Source organism: Pan troglodytes, chromosome 6, assembly GCF_028858775.2.
Source record: "Pan troglodytes isolate AG18354 chromosome 6, NHGRI_mPanTro3-v2.0_pri, whole genome shotgun sequence".
Lineage (NCBI taxonomy): Eukaryota > Metazoa > Chordata > Mammalia > Primates > Hominidae > Pan > Pan troglodytes.
Genome location: NC_072404.2, coordinates 22,256,576 through 22,278,571, shown reverse-complemented (window position 1 = coordinate 22,278,571; position 21,996 = coordinate 22,256,576). Strand labels below are relative to the sequence as shown.

General features: G+C 37.8%; 1 protein-coding gene across 1 annotated transcript in view; it reads left to right on the top strand.

The window, feature by feature from the left end:
• The window catches only part of SOSTDC1 (sclerostin domain containing 1), a 34,521-nt gene extending 14,516 nt beyond the window's left edge, over positions 1–20,005 (top strand). Inside the window, exons 2-3 of the mRNA XM_016957113.4 lie at positions 15,686–16,079; positions 18,580–20,005. Of these exons, the coding sequence (XP_016812602.1) occupies positions 15,875–16,079; positions 18,580–18,995 (621 nt within the window). The 5' untranslated portion in view covers positions 15,686–15,874 and the 3' untranslated portion in view covers positions 18,996–20,005. The remainder of the gene's footprint in view (positions 1–15,685; positions 16,080–18,579) is intronic.
• Positions 20,006–21,996: the final 1,991 nt, after the last annotated feature.

Here is a 21,996-nt window from a genome sequence, read left to right as displayed (position 1 = left end):
TTTTAGTAGAGATGGGGTTTCACCATGTTGGTCAGGCTGGTCTCGAACTCCTGGCTTCAAGTGATCTGCCCAGCTCAGCCTCCCAAAGTGCTGGAATTACAGGCGTGAGCCACTGCGCCCAGCCCCTGGGATAACTGTACATCTGAGACAAAAGGAAGCCCAGCGTAGCTGGATAAGAGTGAGAAGAGGGGACAGTAGGAGGAGATGGGGACAAATAGGTAGCAAGGGACAAGATCACTCACAGTCTGTAGATTATGACAAGATGATGGAAAGCCAATGGAGGATGATGAACAAAGGAGTGATGCCTACAGGGTGGAAGCAGGTAAGAGGAAGTTTTCAAATTGACCAGTTAAAAGATAATGGTGTCTTGGACCAAGGTAGTAATGAAGATGGCGAGAAGTGTTTGGACCCTGGATATAATTTGAGGGGAGAGCTGATAATAGTTGTTGGTAGATTTAAGACACATGTGACAGAAAGAGAGCCATCAGGGGGTTTTTGATCAAATCAATTTGATATGTATTCAATCATAATCATGGAAGGTATGAAGAAATTTCTCAAATATCTTTGTATTATTTTGAGAACAGGCTAGATGAGAAAGAGTAACTGATGCAACATTGTTGGCATATTAAGGTGAATAAAAGAATAATTTGTTTCTTTTTTGGAGAAATAGAATGCCATGTAAATATCTTATGTCCTCCCTGGCCCTCTTTCATCTCTGATTGGAGACCTATGAGGTACAGTAAGCTTTACTTCTAATCACCTCCACAGTTTTTTCCCTCTTTTTCTCTTCTCCGTCTGGCTCTCCATTCCCCGTATTTTTCTTTCTTTCTTTCCCTTTATCTTTCTCCTTAGTTTTTCTTTCTTTATGATAGTCCTGATCAACAGAGGTAATGGTACAACCTCTGAGCTTTTTGTCCAGCACTGTTTTCAGTGCCAGATAGCGTCTCAGTGCTCCATAATGTGAACTGAAACATGGTCATTCTATGCTAAATATTTTGTCTTTAACTTTCTTCTACAGTTCCTCAGAATTATCTATTTAAGACCCCAAACTGGTCATGTCACATCTTTGCTCAAAATTCTTCTAAGGGACCACATTGACTTTAGAATAAAATTCAGACTTCTTTGGAGGGCAAAAAATGGTGATTTAAAATCTTGGTGTGCTTATCCATCCCTCCTCTTTTTTAGCTACTCCATGGAGGTCTTTCAAGACAAGCAAAGCATTTTTAATTTTCTCTAAAATTGGTCACGTTTTCTCTCACTGCCAGATCTGGGTGCACATACTATTTCTTCTGTCTCTTGAACACCCAACTTACTTGCTTTTGTCATCTGCCCGCTGCTATTATCCCCAGTGCTGTGCTCAGCTTTCACCTCTACTTGGAATCTGTTTGGCCCTCAACAAAAGGCTTTGGGTCCTACTTCTGTTTTCCCTTGACCCTGTTCTTACTTAAAGCACTACAAAGCATTATCTGCTTAACTGACCGTCTCTGCCTTATGCAGTTTAGGGGAGGTAGTTTAGTTCCATAACTGCAGGGCAGGTCACAGTCTCTAGTACGTAAGAAGCACTCAATGTAAGTTAGTTCAAATGATGAGTAAATGAAGAGAAAAAAAGCATATTATGAATCCCACAGGGAAAAATCTTATTTCTTTGTCACTGATAAGGAAAACTCTTTTTTTAGATTGAACATGGAGGGGTTAGCGACGAAGACGAGGATTTAAGATGTAAATTCTTGAAAGGCTGTAGGCCTTGTTTTGAATCATACGATGATTTCACTGGATCAAAGGGTGTTTGGCAAGCTGGAATCCTGAAACTGTGCCAACATTTCTGAGCTGATCTGCTCAAGAGTGAATAAATTTTAAGGAACTGTAATTATCATGTGCATTAGCCACCTTTATAATGGGAAAGGCAAAATAGCACTGAAACGGTGCTGTAAATGACAATATTTATGTGCTTAAGGGTTGTCTTTAAAGACTCAATCTTATAAAGATTTCATCTGCAGGGATACAAGCCTTTCAAGTGTTTCAGCCATGGACTTGTATGATATTTGGAGACAGAGTCACCCTCGGGTGTGGCTGTGCACAGTTGTATTTTGTTTTGCTTAACTTCTGAAACTAGCCAGATTCCTGGGACTACCAAGTACGGCAAAAAAACTAGCAGAACAGTTAGATGCTCACTAAACAGCTTGCATTATCCTGGCAGGAGTGGACTTTCTACAGTCTGTTTCAAGTTCTTTGGCTGTTTGTCGAGAAGCCTGGCCTCCCCAGCACTGATGGGCCGACAGCTCCCAAGTGCTTTATAAACATGCTGGAGAATTAGGTTTGAAAGATAATATAAAGTGTGAGTTGACATCATAAAGTTCTAAGCTATAAGACATTTTAAGTATCCTTTTTTGTCTGTGCTTGTTGAAAACAATTTTAATCAATGCCTCTAAATTAGAGAATAATGGTTAAATTGTTTCCATGAGATTTTTAATTGAGTTAATCTTTTGCCAACTTTAAACAAGATTAAATCCTTCAATAAAGATTGTAAAAGTATCAATTAAAAGTAAAAGTGGCCGGGCGCGGTGGCTCAAGCCTGTAATCCCAGCGCTTTGGGAGGCCAAGGCGGGCGGATCATGAGATCAGGAGATCAAGACCATCCTGGCTAACACGGTGAAACCCCGTCTCTACTAAAAATACAAAAAATTAGCCAGGAGTGGTGGCGGACGCCTGTAGTTCCAGCTACTCGGGAGGCTGAGGCAGGAGAATGGTGTGAACCCGGGAGGCGGAGCTTGCAGTGAGCAGAGATGGCGCCACTGCACTCCAGCCTGGGCGACGGAGTGAGACTCCATCTCAAAGGAAAAAAAAAAAAAGTAAAAGCAAGGACAAACAAAAAAGTAAGAGTCTTAATGCAGGCATTACTTCTTCATAAAGCATTTTTTTCTCTTCATAATAAATTATTAAATCTTGTCTCTTCATATGTGTTTCAGACATTGCTTGATGTCAGTGTGAAAACAAAGTGATCAAAGTGATATAATAAATCTGACAAGCCTGGCACGGTGGCTCACGCCTGTAATCCCCCGAACTTTAGGAGGCCAAGGTGGGAGGATCACTTGATGTCAGGAGTTCGAAACCAGCCTGGCCAACATGGGAAATCCCGTCTCTAATAAAAAAACAAAAATTAGCTGGGCGTGGTAGTGCAAGCCTGGAATCCCAGCTACTAGGAGGCTGAGGCATGAGAATCACTTGAACCCAGGAGGCAGAGGTTGCAGTGAACCAAGACTGCGCCACTGCATTCCAGTCTGGGTAACAGGATGAGACTGTCTCAAAAAAAAAAAAAAAAAAAAAAAAAACTAACAACTTGAGACTCTAGTAAAGTTATGGTTTATTTTTGTTGAAATTCTTTTTTAAATAAAAGAATGGATACCCAAAAATTCCACAGGTAACTGTGTCAGCATAAAAGAACGCCATTTCAAATGGGCATTTTCTCTTTCTCTCTTTCTTTCTTTCTTTTTTTGATGGAGTCTCACTCTGTCGCCCAGGTTGGAGTGCAGTGGTGCGATCTTGGCTCACTGCAGTCTCAGCCTCTTAGGTTCAAGTGATTCTCGTGCCTTAGCCTACTGAATAGCTGGGTTCACAGGCACACGCCACCATGCCTTGCTAATTTTTGTATTTTTAGTAGAGATGGGGTTTCACTATGTTGGCCAGGCTGGTCTCAAACTCCTGACCTCAAGTGATCCACCCCACTTGGCCTCCCAAAGTGCTGGGATTACAGATGTGAGCCACCGTGCCTGGCCCACATTTTCTCTTTAATGAATGTAAAAGATTTAGGCTCTTATGGATAAAATGTCTCCAAAATTAAAGTTTGACTTTAAGTATAAAGATATATTAAATAATCTTGGTATCTTGAAAATTGCAAATGTTTATGAAGATGGTATGAATTCCAGTCAAGAAGCTTAGATGTGCAAAATAAATCAACAAAAAACCGAAAACTTGAATTGCATTTCTTTATATTTTAAAATCAATTTCATTTAGAACCCTGACCCTTATTGTCCCCTTCCTCCTTTCCTAGCCACTCTCCCAGAACTTTACAAAGTTTTGTCCCGTAGGACCAAGGCACTGGGGAGGTCCCTACAGACAGTGATCATGAGCAATCATTCCCCATTGGTTACAGCCAAGGTGTCCACACCCAGTCTACACAATCCTTTCAGGTCCAGAGGCGCTGGAATTACATATCCTTCTGGGTCGTTGGAATCATCAAGGAATGTGCTTACCATGCCTTTCTGAAGCCTAGTCTTCTGTCTGGACACTGTCAGTAAACAGGCTTGGCTTCTGGTCTTTCATGAAGTGTGCATGCTCACCCCTCTCTTCCACTCCCACTCTTTATCTCTCCTCACCTACTTGGATAAAGGAATGGAGAAAACAGGGGGATAACAACCTAATAGTTCAAAACTATTAGGTTTTGAAAATATCCCACCACATTTATAAAGAAGAAAACCTGAAAACACTCTAAATATTCATCAACAGAGAACTGGATACATAGGCTATGGTACATCCATACAACCCATTCAATGAAGGGGTTAAGAAGAATGGGGTAAATCTGTATGTTCTGATATGGGAAAATACCCAATATAGATTATTAAGTGTAAAACGTAGTTGGAGAAGTTATATGTATAGCATGATCCAGTCTATATAAAAATGTAAAATATATATGTATGTGTACATTTATAAGCATGCATACATTTATAAGCATGTATAAGTATGTGCACATTTATAAGTATGTTTAGGTATAAATGTGTGTGTACCTAAACATGCTTATAAATGCAGACAATATTGGAAAACATCACAAGAAACTCTTAAATGTGATTATCTCTGAAGAATGGCATTGGAAGAAGGATGAGAAGAGGTGGATTTTATCCTTCTACTGAGTAAACTATTTACATTTTTTACAACATGTACATGTTATTTTCCAAAATTTGTATAACCTCAGTTTTAAAAAAGGTAGAAATCTGTACAAGTCTTTTTTATAACATAATCACTTTTGCATGTGTTCAATACATTTTTAAATAAGTTTAAGTATTGTTCAGTAATCTTTTTAATTTTCTTGTTATTGCTGTGGGAGCATGAAGAAGAATATTTGTTCAGAAAATTTGAAAATTTAAAGCAGTATTCTCTTTCAAGCCTCATAAATTAAATATTCTCTGTTAAAAAATCTGCATTTTCCCCATTATCTTAATGTTTCATTTTATTATATTTTAAATTATTTTACTAACCATAAATATGTTTTGCAGTATGTTAGGGTTGGAAAAGTAAATCACACAATTGTATTGAGACTAAAAGAAATGTCCTCACATTATTTTCAATTACAGTACCTAATTCTCATAGATCCATACTCCACATGTTCAGAAAAGCTTCCTTTTGCTCCAGTTGCCCTTGTCTCTCTTTCTCATTGCTTGATTAATTAAGTCTATACATTTAAAAACACTTCAAGGAGCAGAATTTTGAATTATGGCGACAACATTTACAGGAAGGAATGGTGTTCTAGGCAGGAGGAACAATATATGCAGAGGCATGAAAGCATTACATAGAGTCATGAGTATGAGAAACTACTACTGAAGCACAAACTATAAGTAAGGGAGTGGCAAGAAATCAGAGTAGCTGGCTCATGAAGGTGTTTGTTTATTATGCAAGTAAAGGGAACAAACAATTTTTGAATGAGATGTTCAGATATGCATTTTTCAAAGATCATTCTGGTTCTCATTGCAGAGAGTACATTTTAGGATGATGAGACTGGGAAGGCAAGAGATGAGCTAAGAAGTTAGGACAGCAGTTCAGACAAATGATGAAAACTTGGACTAAGCCAGTAGGTAAATGGGCAACATAAAAGGAAATTGGAGAAATGTGTATTACCTATGGTTTCATTAAAACACAGGGCATACATTTTATAAGCCTGTACGAATATATCTATACAATAGTTCATCCTACTTGAGAATTAGTGAACGTAGGGAGTGAAATTTTAATATCTAGGAGCGTGATTAGGTGACTGTAGATATATAAAAGAAAGTCTTAAACCAGTATAATGGTTTTCTAAACCAAGGTCTATCATAATAATGTTGTAGAAAAGCATCCTCATGAAATTGCTTCAGTAGCTGGACAGATTATTTTATTTTATTTTTTTACATTCCGGGGTACATGTACAGGATGTGCAGGTTTGTTACATAGGTAAACGTGTGCCATGGTGGTCTGCTGCACCTACCAACCCATCACCTAGGTATTAAGCCCAGCATGCGTTAGGTCTTTTCCCTAATGCTCTCCCCACCCCAGACAAATTCTTGAGCTCTGTTTTGATATGGTTTGGCTGTGCCCCACCCAAATCTCATCTTGAATTCCCACATGTTGTGGGAGGGACCCAGTGGGAGGTAACTGAATTACGGGGCAAGTCTTTCCTATGCTGTTCTTGTGATAGTGAGTAAGTCTCACGAGATCTGATGTTTTTAAAAAGAGGAATGCCCCAGCACAAGCTCTCTGTCTTTGCCTGCTGCCATCCAAGTAAGAGGTGGCTTACTCTTCCTTGCTTTCCACCATGATTGTGAGGCTTCCCCAGCCACGTGCAAATCCAATTAAACCTCTTTCTTTTGTAAATTGCCCAGTCTCAGGTATATCTTTATCAGCAGCATGAAAACAGACTACTACAGTTTCTAGTTGTCTCTTAGACACCTTCTCTTAGATTCCCAGCAGCAACCTAACCTCGTCTTAACTCAGCCTACACTCATTATTGTCGTCTTTCTCCTGACACTACAGTCTCCCATTCACTCAGGTTTAAAACATCATTTTCACATATGATTCCCTCTCCAATTACCTACCATCCTAAACTCCACAGTATCTCTAATCTCTGTCCTAGCCTTTCCTCTCTCCTTCAAGTTCAAGATTATATTCTTTTTCACCTGGGCTCTCACAATAATGTTTCCCCTGCCTGTGTTCTAATATCACCACACCTAAACCATCTTACACGTTGCAGGTGGATTAAGCGTCCCAAAACATAGTGCTGATACTGTCCCTGTTTCAAATCTGTCAAGGCTAGTGGAAATTTCAATTATTAAAATTACTTTGGAAAACTCTTTGCTATTATCTCTTAAAGTTGAACACACACGCACCCTATATTGCATCCATTTCACAACTAGATATATATCAAACAAAAATGTATGACCACATACATAAAAGAAAGGTACAGGAGCATTTATAGAAGCATTATCCATCATAGCCTCAATTGGCATCAGCGCAATCTAGTAGACTGGATGAATAAAGTGTGGGGTGTTCATGCAATACAATACTACACAACAGTGAAAAAAAGTTAGCTTTTTTACATCAATTTCTAAAACAGTCAAAAGTAATAACTGGTGTCAGAAATCAGGAGAGTGGTTTATTTTAGGGAGAAGAAAGGAAGTAGTTACTAGAATGGGACAGGAGGGGAACTTCTGGATATTGGAAATTTTCTATTTTTTTTTTTTTTTCGAGATGGAGTCTCGCTCTGTCTCCCAGGCTGGAGTGCAGTAGTGTGATCTCGGCTCACCGCAACTTCCGCCTCCTGGGTTCAAGCACTTCCCCTGCCTCAGCCTCCTGAGTAGCTGGGATTACAGGCATGCACCACCACGCCCGGCTAATTTTGTATTCTTATTAGAGACAGGGTTTTATCACATTGGCCAGGCTGGTCTCAAACTCCTAACCTCAGGTGATCCTCCCGCCTCAGCCTTCCAAAGTGCTGGGATTACAGGCGTGAGCCACTGTGCTCAGCTGATATTGGAAATTTTCTATCACTTGACCTGGGTGGAGGCTATACTCTGCTTTCCCTTTGGGAGAAGAAAAATAAACGCACACATATACACGTATACATCCTTCAGTAGCTCTCCATTATCTAACAAATAATGTCCAGACTTCTCAAATGCAAAGCAAATTGTAGTCAATAATCTGCTCCAACCTAACTTTCCAATCAATGGAGTCAAACTTCCTTCCCAATGCTGACCCCTTCACCCCAGCTATGCTGTTGCTGTGAAACCCCCTATGACAGCAGTCCCCAATCTTTTTGGCACCGTGACCCCATTTTGGAAGATGATTTTTCCATGGATGGAGCTGGAGATGAGGATAGTTTCAAGATGAAACTCTTCCACCTCAGATCATCAAGCATTAGTTACAGTCTTATAAGGAACATGCAACCTAGATCCCCCACACGTGCAGTTCACAGTAGGGTTCGTGCTCCTATGAGAATCCAATGCGCCGCTGATGTGACACGAGGAGGTGCTCAGGTGGTCATGCTCACTCCCTGGCCGCTCACCGCCTGCTGTGCGGTGCAGTTCCTAACAGGCCATGGATCAATACTGGTCTGTAGCCCAAGGGTTGGTGACCCCTGCCCTACACCACAGATTCCACCTGTATATAACTTGGAAGCAAATTATTTTATTTAAAAAAATGAAAATTGAAATTGAAAATTTCTGCAAGGACTTTTTTTTCCAGGAAAGACTGTGGCATCGTTGGGCCAAATCCTACTAAATTGTTGGGTTTTCCAGCATCCTGACACACCAGGGAACTTCATACGTAAAGTCTCTAAGCCCAAGTATCTACCAGTGATGTAAGATCATAACTGACTTAGGCCTTGCCATGAAGCCTGCTGGTACTTGAATAAGGGACTCCTCAGGGAAGAGTGATGCAACACTGCATGTGGCCAGGGCTAGGAGCCCAATTTGACTGTGGGATGTCATTAAGTCTGGTGGACAATAATCAAAATCACAACGATCCAACTATTTTACCTAAATCTGGGTCAACGCTCACCTCTGAGCAAATCAGAATTGGCTTCCAGAATTTCTAGTGAGTGATAGTACTACTGTAGGTAGTAATTTTTATGGTTCTCGGTGTCCATTTCTGTGAAACAAAGCATTAATCAGGACCGAGGGACACTGAGAGTATCCAGTCCCTAGGGAGAAATAAATATAGCAGAAGGAAATGGGTTAGGGTTTGGGCCTTGAGGGCAGAGCTTCAGGGCAGGGCTTCCATTTGATTTTGCAAACTGGAAGTATTTGGAGCACAGGCCCGGTTAAATAGACTAGGCAACCCTCATGGGGATCATGAGTCTAGGCCACAGTTATGAGGGCATGCGTGTATCCTATAACAATTTACTTCAAACTTTAGCATACTTAAGAATCACTTGGAAAGCTTGTTAAAACACAGATTCCTGGGCTCCAGCCCAAGGGATTCTGACTCAAGTCTGAGGTGAGGCCCAGAATTTGCATATCTAACAGGCTCCCAGTAGAAACATCGTTTTAGACCAATTATTAGGCTGGTGGAAGAAAACTCATTCCAATCTGCATTCACCACTGGGGGCAGAATATTTAATATGCTGCCAGCCTTTGTCAGATTTAGTTTAGGGACTGTTGGACTGAACGCACACATTGAGGGCATTGATTCCTACTGTGCAACGTAATAAATGGAAGTAAAAAGGACAACTTCCTACTGGTGCTAGTTTGTGCAATCGGATGGAAGCCCTGTCCCTCCTGTCCTCACCTACTCCCTAGCGCTTGCTTGTGAAATTTCTGGGTGGGGGAGGTGCTGTTGGCATCTAGAGGGTACAGCCCAGGGATGCTGCCAAACATCCCCCACAACAGAACTTTCCAGCCCAGAGGTCAATAGTGTGGAGACTGGAGCAACCCTATCTAGATCTCTATCTATTGGATTTGAGACTTTTCACTTGGGTTTTATATCAGGTCACACAGGGTATTGTAAGATGTGTTCTCTAATGTTATTCATGGTGAGGCAGTTTATAATAAATGAAACATTATATTCAACAATTAAGACCAGCAAGCATTCAAACAAAATACAAATAAAGAGACAACTAATGAAGGTGATGAGGGAGAAAGAAAGAAAATTTTACAGGAAGAGTACGTTAAGGGGAGTTCCTTTAGTAAAATTCTAACCAGGAGCTTTCTGGAACAGGAAGAGAGGGTAGGCTTCATGTCTCATTCAGCTTTGCCTGGATGACACCATATTTAAAAAGACTGGGCACAATACACGCTAGTATGAAATGAATGAAAGTGATTATTTCATTCTCGTTTTAAGGATTTTTATGAATAAAGATTCTATGGTAGTTTGTTGTGTTTTTTCTAAACTTATAATAGCTAATCACTTTTCCATGTAACAGGTGCTATCCTCTTAAGGGGAACTCTCAGAATAGTTTTAAGCCAGAGAGGAGCAGAAATAGTTTATTCTTGTATTCAGTAAATGCTTTTTGTTTATATATTCGGAAATCCCCTTTATCTGTGATATTGCTTTCCTTGGTTTCACTAAAGGGAAAATTCCAGAAATAAACAATTGATAAGTTTGAAATTCCACACAGTTCTGAGTAGCGCGATGAAATCTCATGCCATCTTTACTCCATCTCACCAAGGGAGCATCTCACTGTCCAGCATCTCCACGTTGTCTACACCACCTACTATTAGCCACTTAGTGACCGTCTAGGTTATCAGATCACCTGTTGGGCATCAAAGTGCTGTGTGCTCAAGGAACTCTTATTTTACTTCATAACGGCCCCAAAGCACAAGAGTAGTGATGCTGGCAATTCGGGTTTGCCAAAGAGAAGCCGTAAAGTGTTTCCTTTAAGTGAAAAGGTGAAAGTTTTCAACTTAATAGAGAAAGAAAAAAAAATCATATGCTGAGTTTGCTAAGATCTATGGTAAGAAAGAACGTTCGATCCATGAAAGAAGAAAAAAATTCCTGCTAGTTTTGCTGTGGCCCTTCAAACTGCACAAGTTACAGCCACAGTACATGATAAGCACTTAGTTGAGATGGAAAAGGCATTAAATTTCTGTATGGGAGAGATGAACAGAAACGTGTTCCAAATGATGCCAGTCAGGTTTGGAGCTGGTTTCAGGCTTTCACTGGAGTGTTGGAACGTATGCCCTGGAGATAAATGGTAGTGTTGTATTCAGACGCATCCCCTGTTAAAAATTAAAAACAATTGATTAGACTAATTTTTTAAGCCTAATGACATTTATCCATTATCTCTTACTTTGTTGGGCTAAACAAATCTCCCTTCTCTCAACTTTTTGTTCTTTACCTTAAATAGGGTAATCATATTTTTGTTCAGACTTCTCTAGTCTTTCCAAACTCATGTTTATTATTTGAAGGCTATAATATAAAACCATGCTCCTAGATTCACATTAAATGGCTATTTTTTCCACATTTCTTCTGTGCCAGGTTTTGTGCTAGACATTTTCATATATTTTTGTTCCTCTGTGAGGTAGGTAAGCGTGGTCATGTTTTGTAGATGAAGAAACTGACTAGGAGAGTTTCAGAAAGTATAACTGACTTGAACAACACAGAAGTTAGGGAGCTGACCCCTGTACAGTTGAAAATTCACATATAACTTCTCACTCCCCTAAAACTTAACTACTAATAGCCTACTGTCAACTGGAAGCCTTATCAATAACATAAACAGTTGATTAACACATATTTTGTAGGTTTTATATATATATATATAAAATATACTCAAGTAAGCTAGAGAAAAGAAGATGTTATTAAGAAAATTGTAAGGAAGAGAAAATATATTTATTCTTCATTAAGTGGAAATGGATCATCATAAGACATGTCTTCATCTCCATTGTCTTCATAGTGAGTAGGCTGAGAAGGAGGAATAAGAGGAAGGGTTGGTCTTGCTGTCTCAGGGGTGGCAGAAGTGGAAGAAAATCCAAGTATAAGTGAACCCTCACAGTTCAAACCTGTGTTGTTCAAGGGTCAACTGTATATCCAAGTTCATACATATCATAAATGGTAGAACTAAGATGCAATTTCAGATCCAAATTCAGATTTTCAAATTCAGTTTCCAAGTCATATGATGACACTATTTAGAAAATCAAAATTAGTTTCCAGCTTTTACAAATCAAGCTGCTAGTAGTAATTCTAATACCATTATATGATTATTAATAATGCCACCACATTGATGGCTCAGCTGAGGACTAGAAAATAAGTCTTTAACAAAATTTCCTATTTGTATTTTATTTTTCTTGCAATGATGCACAGCTGAGAACAGAAAATAAGTCTTAACACTCTCCCAAAGATTGCAAGATGCACAGTCACCATGTCTAATGATTCCACATCTGATGCTCTCAAGGCCCTAGCATTATTCACAAAATGACTTAATTACAAATAACATTGTACTGATTATCTGTTATATAACAAATTATCCCAAAACTTAGTTAAAACAACAAACATTTATTATCTCATAGTTCTTGTGGGTGCCTCTGGTTTGATGTCTCTCCTAAGTTTGCATTCAGGTTGTAGGACAGGGCTGCAGCCTCATCTGCCTGTGAGAGGATTTGCTTCTAAGCTCACCCATGTCATTGTTGATGGAATTCTCATCTGTTTGGCTGAGGCCCTCATTCAGTTGCTTGTTGGTTACGAGCATCAGTTCCTTGTTACATGGACCTTCCTATGGAGAAGTACACAATATGGTAGCTGGCTTCCACCAAAGCAAACAAGAGAGTGAGAGCAGCCAGAAAGACAGAAGTCATAGTTTTTTGAAAACCTAATCATAGAAGTCACATCTCATCATGTTAGTATGTTATACTAATTAGAAGTTAATCACTAAGTTCTTCCCACACTGAAGAAAAGGGGATTGCTACAAGGATGTGAATATCATGAGAAGGGGATCATTAGGAGCCATCTTAGCGACTGCCTACCACAAATATTAGCCAATCTCTTTTTAATGAAAGAATATTTTTTCTACATTTCCTAAATACTTAATTTAACCACTTATTCCACAATACCCATAAGATAGAAATGGTTCTTCTTTCATAAGTCTTGCCAAGTCATCAGGCAAGTTGCTGCTCTGGCACATGTATGCTGGATTGAGACGAGCAGATAGAGGGAAGAGAGGACAAGGCAAGTTTTCTCAGTGCTATTGCCATCTAAACTGAGACTGGAAGGAAAAGTAGGTGATTAGCCAAGGAAGAGGGTGAGGGAAGAGTGTTATAAGCAAAGAGAATAACAGGTACATACTAATGCCTGAAGATGAGAAAGAATCAATTTCAATATTAAACATCTATATCCATTCTTCTTGGGTTATTACAGTTTGTGGTTATCCTTCACTTGATCTGAGCCAAAAGGCCGAGAAGCAATAGTTTGTGGTTATTTTTAATGGAGCTGTTTTAAACTGATCAGAATAACTGTTAAGTATTAAATTTATGATTATTTCTATTTTAGCAAAGTAGTTTTTTTTCTTTTTATTTATTCATTTATTTTGAGACAGGGTTGCACTCTTGCCCAGGCTAGAGTGTTGCGGTGGTATCATGGCTCACTGCAGCCTCAACACCCCAGGCTCAAGCGTTCTTCCTGCCTCAGCCTCCCGAGTAGCTGGGACTACAGGCATGAATCACCATGCTCAGCTAGTTTTTATTTTACTTTTGCAGAGACAAGGTCTTACTGTGTTGTCCAGGCTGATCTCGAATTCCTGCGCTCAAGTGATCCTCCTGTCTTGGCCTCTTAGAGTGCACGATTACAGGCAGAAGCCACTGCACCCAGCCTCAAAATAGTTCTCTAGGGGTCTGTCGGGTAAATTGGGCCTAAGAACTCTGAGTTTGTCCTGTCCACATGCACAACGACATTGCCTTCTCTTCTAATTTTGCTTCTGCCTGAGGTGATATCCTAAGGCTGAGCCTTCAGAATACTAAGTGCAGCAGATTTAATAACTGTGCGTGAATTTGGTCAACCTCATTAGCCCAACCCGATAATTAAATTCCAATTAAAATATCTCCTGCTTCTGACACAGAAAAAGAAAAAGTAGTGAGGAACAGATTAGATTATTTTGACCTTTTAATTTCCTTTAGGCATTGGGTCTGTAGGTCAATGATTAATATTAACATGCTTTGTGTAATTAACATCAAGTCCCCTGATAAGTAGGGCGGGAAATTCTTCATAGTTAGTATTTTAGAAGGATGCCTGTAATCTCCATTTGCACAAAATAAACTGACATATGATTTTCCAGGAAGGATGTTAGAATAAATGACTATCCAATCGTAGGATAGAGATATATTGTTAGTAGGAAGTATACGTCCATTAAACTGATTGTCTGACTCTGGTTTTTAAACTTTTTATTATGTAGAATTTGGAACATACACAAGAATAAACAGAATATAATACTTTACCATCCTGCTGTAACAACCATCAACTTATAATTAATCTTTTGCCACTCACACCTCTAACCTCCTCATATTATTTTTGAAGCTTATTCTAGCTTATTCCATATAATGTAAAAGATGATATAAAATCATTTCATCTAAGGATATTCTGGTATATACCTCTAATAGAGAAGCAGTCATTGTTTTAAAACAAAACTACAGTACCATTTCTGTCCTAAAAAAGAACAATAATTTCTTGGTATTATAATATTTTTTCTTTATACTTATTTTTACTTTCTTTTATAGTGAGATAGATGAATAGATAATTAGTGGTTAAATTGGGGGTGATTTTACCCTGTAGGGGTCATTTGGCAATGTTTGGAGATATTTTTGTTACCAACTAAGGGGTGCTACTGGCGTCTAGTCGTTAGAAGCCAGGGATGCTGATAAACACACAGGATGGTTCCCCAATAATAAAGAACTGTCTCTTCCAAAATGCCAGTAGCGCTGCTATGGAGAAATTCAGGTAGGCAGACATATAGGCAAATGGCAGTTACAAGGGACAAAAGCTTATACAGAAAAGAGATACAAAATTAGGTGATTTAGGTAACCACACAAAGGACAAAAATGGATTTATAATTGAAAAGATGATTCAGAATAGTTATTCCAATTGAGATGTCCCATGATGAAATAGAATTTTATGATTGTTTTAAAGGGATCATCAGTGGCCTATAATTAATTAATGGAACACGTGTTCTGGGTGCCGGTAAAGTAATTCAGAAAAATAGGTTTCTTACTTGGGCAGCAGAGTCAAAGGAAGTAATGAGCAAAATATTTAGTAAATACGAGTAGAATCTGTGTTCTGAAAAAATCTAGAAAAAATTATTTTGAATCCGCTAAAAAGTCTGTCACAAATGGCTTTGTTTTATGTAAAACAATGCTATGGATATTAATGCTTGTGACACATTTTTAAGACAAAAATGAGTATTACTTACTTTAATGTAGACAGAACTATGCTCATTATTCTCCACACAAAACCCCTGGCAATAATTTACCCAGCAGCACAGTAGTTCATGCAGATCAAAGCTGCATTATTTAAGCATGTCCAGGGGACAGGTTTTAGCTCTGTGCCTTTTACTTTAAGGAAAAAAAAATATTGGTTTGCTTCTTGAGAGAAAGCAATGTTTAGCTAACTAGGTGCTTCATGCAAGTCCTACAATATTTAAACTCACATGAATTCCTCCTGTTATCTGGGAAGAACTCCCTTTCTGACCCAAATACTCTAAAATCTGAGGAAAGTACAGAACAACTGTGGGAAAGCCAGTCTCTTCAAATGAACAGCGATGTATTTTCGTTTAAATTAAACCCGAATGTTAACTAGATTCAGGAAAGGAAATGGCAGAGGAGAGTCTGTCGTTGATATAGAATATGCCTGCCTGCGTCGGCTCACAGACAAGTCATGAAGTCCAACTCTGAAATTTCAGGCAATTTGTATACCAAGCTCCTCCTTTTCTGCAGTCTTCTTTTCCATTGGTAAAATTCTTTTGCAGGGTCATGTAGGGATCCCACCCCTTCTCTGTGTTTTCACTCTGAAGCTCTACACAACTTTACACCTGAATGAACGCCAAACCTCTATGGATATATAAAGGGAAGCTTGAGGAGGAATTTCACAGTTACAGTGCAGAAGCAGAGGCAAAAGAATTAACCAGCTCTTCAGTCAAGCAAATCCTCTACTCACCATGCTTCCTCCTGCCATTCATTTCTATCTCCTTCCCCTTGCATGCATCCTAATGAAAAGCTGTTTGGCTTTTAAAAATGATGCCACAGAAATCCTTTATTCACATGTGGTTAAACCTGTTCCAGCACACCCCAGCAGCAACAGCACGTTGAATCAAGCCAGAAATGGAGGCAGGCATTTCAGTAACACTGGACTGGATCGGAACAGTAAGTGTGTTTTACTTGTACAGTTTTTTTTTTCTTTTCTGGTAGCATTAGCTCACATTCCTGTAGAATTGTTTTATTGGTAACTAACCTGAACCATATATATGTTGTGAAACAATTTGGGAGTAATCTGCTGCATGTGCAGGTTGGCATTCTTCCCTAGGTAGTGATTTTAAAGTTAACCTAACTAAAACAGTGGTTTAATAATGCAAGCACAGACTGAAGTTTTATCAAACATCCACAAATAAAACATTTCCAGGAATTAAACTGTTGTTTTGTCAAAATCATGCAAAATGACCATTTTAAAAAGTATTGTTTTAGATAGCTCAAGTTCCGGTTGTTTTGTCAATTTATTTCAGGGCATATGCAATTTTGGTAAAGTGTATAAACATAACTAATATATATTACTAGTTACCATCCACAAATAAAAATAGGGAATCACAAGGGAAAAAAGGAAGCTTCCAGGAGAAAAAATTTGTTTACATTGGATTTCTAAAATATGTCTAGTGAGATAGTCAAAAGTTTTGATGATGCTCAATGTAAAAGAGGGATAAACTAAAAATGTTGGAGAAACACATTTTTCTTAAATAATTCCTTGTTGTCCCATTCAAAATTTAGATAACTGTGTATTTCTGTGACAGACTGGGGACATTTTTGTAACTTAAGAGATGTAAAACAACAGCTTAGTTGACACACTAATTGACCACTGGTTAGGGGGATTCAAATTTCCCCTAACTTTTGTTTCTATCTTTTCCTTTAGAAGAGGCCACATGCTAATAATCAGGTTTTAAGAGAGAGAGAGAGAGAGAGAGAGAAACAGTGCGCAGGAAATCTTACACAAATCTTTTGCCTCTCCTTCACTCCATTCAACTACGAAAAGTAGTTTTGACTTTTGAAAAGTCAAAGCAAATATGACTGTTAATGTCTAAGAAAGCTGGGATGTTTTAACTTTCACGAAGCTGGTTGCTTTTAAGTACACAGGACATATCTGATTATTATTAGATTACTGAGCAATGTGGTGGGTATTCGTTGTCAATGAACTGTCACTGCAAAAATGCCAGATCTGTATATACACAGGAACAGAAAGCTTGACGAGACAAAATTATTTCTGGCTATTTCCAGGTGCATTCCTGAGGCAGCTGCAGGAAGGTGAGCTGGAGGCAGAATCAGGCACGCTGAGCACACTGTCCAACCAAACAATTTACGCTTTACATTTTAATCCCACAATTCTAGATTTCTATGCATGCATGTCTATATACATAAGTTTTTCCACAACTATCACGTTCCCCTTAAGCTATATCTCTTACCTCAGAAGTACTAGCATACAGAGATGAAGTGAAACTCCTGATTCAGTTCTACTTCGACTTATCTTTCAGTACTTTTTGTGGAACCACTTCAGTGTCCCTTATCATTTTTATTTGTAAAATGTCAGCAGCCTGTACTTTTAAACATCCTTTTTTTTTTTCCTGGTTGGCAAGCCTTGATTTCTTTTCAAGCTTGTTATAGGCAATTCTCCTCAAGTTTAGATAACAAAGCAAGGGTAAGGAAAACTTAAAATATTTAAAGATTAATTTTTGCTTTAATTACATAAGGTATGTAACAAGAAACAGCCAATTAGAGAACATACCTATCAAATCCAAATAACTAAAACAAAAAGTTTGCCATGACCAATATTCAGGAAATGAACACCGTGGTTCCTTTTGCAGTTGTAAATCAGACATGTTAGGCATTTTTCTGCCATAAAATTCATGAAAATGTAGCCAAGTTGTTATGGCAACCATACGTTCCTGATTTAGGGGCTTTTATATTCTTTGAGTCTTGAGTTGTAGTGGCATTTTACATTTCAAACATTTTACTGTTTGTATTTTTTAAAAGATAGTTTGGGAATTTATGTTTAAAACATAGTTATTAAGTTTGATATGCAAAATGTCAGATGTTGTACACATATGTATGTCTGAGTCTCTGCAGCTAAAGTCTATAATTGAAATAAAATATTACCGAGAGCATATGCATTATACACAATATTTAATTGGCTATCACATTTTTTCTCAACAGATTTTTTAAAAGCCTAATTAAAAACACTTGCAGACATTAACCAATATGACCCTTGAGAAAGAGAATATTAAAGTATACTCTTAACTCATTGAATAATGAATATTTACACATAAATGGAAGAGCTGCTAACCCCTTATTGGAGAGTCAGACTAAGGAAATTGGATTTTCAAACACTCTAATAAGCAATTAGCTAATGTTATATATAAAAACAATCAGGCCTACATTTTTTTTCCCAAAAAAGTTATAGCCATGTAAACTGATGATTTTCATGAAAGTGTCCCTATACTATCCAGACAGATTTTTTTCACTGTGAAAATAAAGTAGGTGCTCACTTTCTATTTGGCAATTTGCTATCATTTGCCTATTATTTTTGTCATTGCAGATCACTTTTTAAAAGGTCTTCATTTGCATTTTTTCTCTGATGCACGTTCTTTTTTGTTTCCTGCAGCTCGGGTTCAAGTGGGTTGCCGGGAACTGCGTTCCACCAAATACATCTCTGATGGCCAGTGCACCAGCATCAGCCCTCTGAAGGAGCTGGTGTGTGCTGGTGAGTGCTTGCCCCTGCCAGTGCTCCCTAACTGGATTGGAGGAGGCTATGGAACAAAGTACTGGAGCAGGAGGAGCTCCCAGGAGTGGCGGTGTGTCAATGACAAAACCCGTACCCAGAGAATCCAGCTGCAGTGCCAAGATGGCAGCACACGCACCTACAAAATCACAGTAGTCACTGCCTGCAAGTGCAAGAGGTACACCCGGCAGCACAACGAGTCCAGTCACAACTTTGAGAGCATGTCACCTGCCAAGCCAGTCCAGCATCACAGAGAGCGGAAAAGAGCCAGCAAATCCAGCAAGCACAGCATGAGTTAGAACTCAGACTCCCATAACTAGACTTACTAGTAACCATCTGCTTTACAGATTTGATTGCTTGGAAGACTCAAGCCTGCCATTGCTGTTTTCTCACTTGAAAGTATATGCTTTCTGCTTTGATCAAACCCAGCAAGCTGTCTTAAGTATCAGGACCTTCTTTGGGAATAGTTTTTCCTTTTCAAGTTTTTCAAGATGTAGGTATATCCATGAATGCAATTTGCATTTAAATTCCACGTATCCTGTAGTTTTAATTCCTCATTGTTCTTAAAAGACTGTTGATACTATAAACATCAGTGAATCATTATATTTTAAAACAGAAAAGGGCTTCTCAGATACCCTCCATCTACTGGCCCATCCCCTCTCCTAAACAAAACTCCTTCAAAACAGAAAGGTGAAAAAAAAAATGTTGTCATGAATCTTCACAGTAACATTTCAGAAAGGTGCTTTTTTGGTACTCTTCATGGGAACAGTTTAGCAGCCATGAGTGATCTTCCTTTGAAAGAGAATGAAAGACCCTGTGACATTTCACTTCAAAAATAAGCCCTGTAGCTCTTTACGGTCGCATAGTATGAAATTATACCCTGCATGCTGACCCTCGCTTGGAATGGAATGCCAGAAATGCATGGCAGCGGCTAATAAGTAAAGCTGATTAACTATTTATTTGTCAATGTTATTATTTAATGAGCTTTCACATGTGATTTGTTTCAAAACTTTAATTTTTTAATGTTTTGAAACTTTTTCATGGACCTAAATATTTTCCTATATGATTTGTGGTTGATTAGAAATATGAAAATACATGTTGTAGATATGTAAAATGAATATTTTAGTCTCCTTATTACATATATGTTCATGGTGAACTTTATCAATAGTATGGATCTTTTTAAATCAATAAGATGCTTTGTAAAGTTGAAATAAGTAATACTTTCTTGTTTAATCTGTGCAATCAGAAGGTGTCTTGACCTTCAATTCAATTGGTTTATTTTAACAAAAATAAACACTGCTAAAAGTTATTGTTGTTGCCTCTAACATGTATAAAGGGTGCAAAAATTGTAGAATAAATGTATAAGGGTAATTGCTATTTTTTTTTCTAAGTCACATTCAAGCTTTGACAGAAGCATCATTCTAAGAGAGGAGACAGAGGGAGACAGGGAGTCCATCTCTTCAGTAAATGGGAGGTTGCAAAAGTTGGGTGTCAATCCAGCAATGAGTAGTCATGAGAATATCAAATTTACATACACCAGTGGATGCCAAGTCTGCTGCTCATTATAACCACCCGGAGGAGATATTATGAGACCCAATGCCCAGGTTTTCATCCACATTACATCAGAATTTCTTGGGGTAGAGCTCAAATACCAGCAGGTTTTAAAGTTTTCCAGATGATCTCAATGTACAGCTAAATTTGAGAAAGGAAAGAATTGTGAAGAAATCAATATCTTATCTTGGAGAACATTGAATACTATTGTATGGCCCACAAACCAAAAACATGAAATAAAAACAAAGGAAACAAAAGCTAATTTTTGAGTGTTTTCAATTTTGGCATGTTGTTATATTGAGCAACATAGTGTCTTGAAGCAGATTATACAGTTGAAGGACTGTTGTGTCAATTCAATCAAATGATTGATTTCATCACTCCAAATGAAGAAAACCAAAGAGGCTCATGATGTATTGGTAATATTTTCTGGGTTTTCCCTTTTGGGATGCTGAGCACAAAAGACTCCTTAGTAATTTTTTTGTAGTAGATTGTTCTTTTTGTAATTACTAGTCTGAAAATCACATGTAAATTACATATAGTATACTAAGCTAAACAAAAATATTAATATTGTTGCTTCCCTGTGAGAAGCAGAAGCATCTAAAAAAAAACCTCTAGATTTTATAATAATGCTAACTGTTATACCACCAAATAAAGAAACAAATCATAGCTTACTACTGATTTCTCTTTCAGTCTTAATAAGGATCTTAAATTATTTCATATTATATCATCATATTACTACATGAAAAATTCATAATAAATATAGGTTGAATATACCAAATATGTCTTGTTTCATATGTCTAATTTACCTGTCCATCCTCAATGTGGGATATTTAAGATAACACAGAAAATTTCAGATACAGACACTTTGGCCATTTCTTCCTTCTCAACAAGACAGCACCTTCTACAGAAGACCTTAGAGATGATCTCAAGAATTAGTGTGCCCTAAGATCTGAGGCATAAAAAGGACTTGATCTGACAACAGCTTTTCACAGTCAGGAAGACTATGTTGTTATGCTTTACTAAAACAAAGGTTTTGGTGATAATAAAATGCTGAAATCTTCAGTGATTTGATTCCTAATAGTGTATTAGCAAATGGACCATAAATATACAAGAAAAAAGAAATGTAATAAAAGAAGCTTATAAATAAGACTTCTGTAGTCTCTGCTAAGTCAAAAATTAGATCTATTTCTAACGATCACATGCAATTTACTGATCCATTTCAGGCCATGTTACATTGATGATGCATTCATTGTATCATCTTTAACATCAAATGACAGGAAAAGGTCAGCAGTCGATAAGAAAGGCCTAGAATAAAATCAGTGTCTCAGTGAAGTAAAAATTAAAAGCCAAAAGAAAGAATAGCTTTCTAGTTATTATTTTAAAATACTAAAAATCATATGTGTCTCAACTGCTAATTATATTTTGTGGTTTATTTTCAGTTAACTCATGCGTTCCAATCTAATAAACTGCATAATTTTACTATCATCTTAGTAACTATCATCTCAAAATGGTAGATTATGATAATTTTAGCATATTCTTACCTCTAGTTTACAATCATAATATCTATCCATGAAATGATAGAAATTTAGAGGTGTTCTTAATTAAACTTAATAAGCATATTAAATTTAATGAATTACTAATTTATTAAATTTACTTTGGCCACTATACATCAAGGACTTCTTCAAATGGTTTCACAGATACATAGACAAATGAATAGACATAAATATATTGATATTTATAGATAAGTAT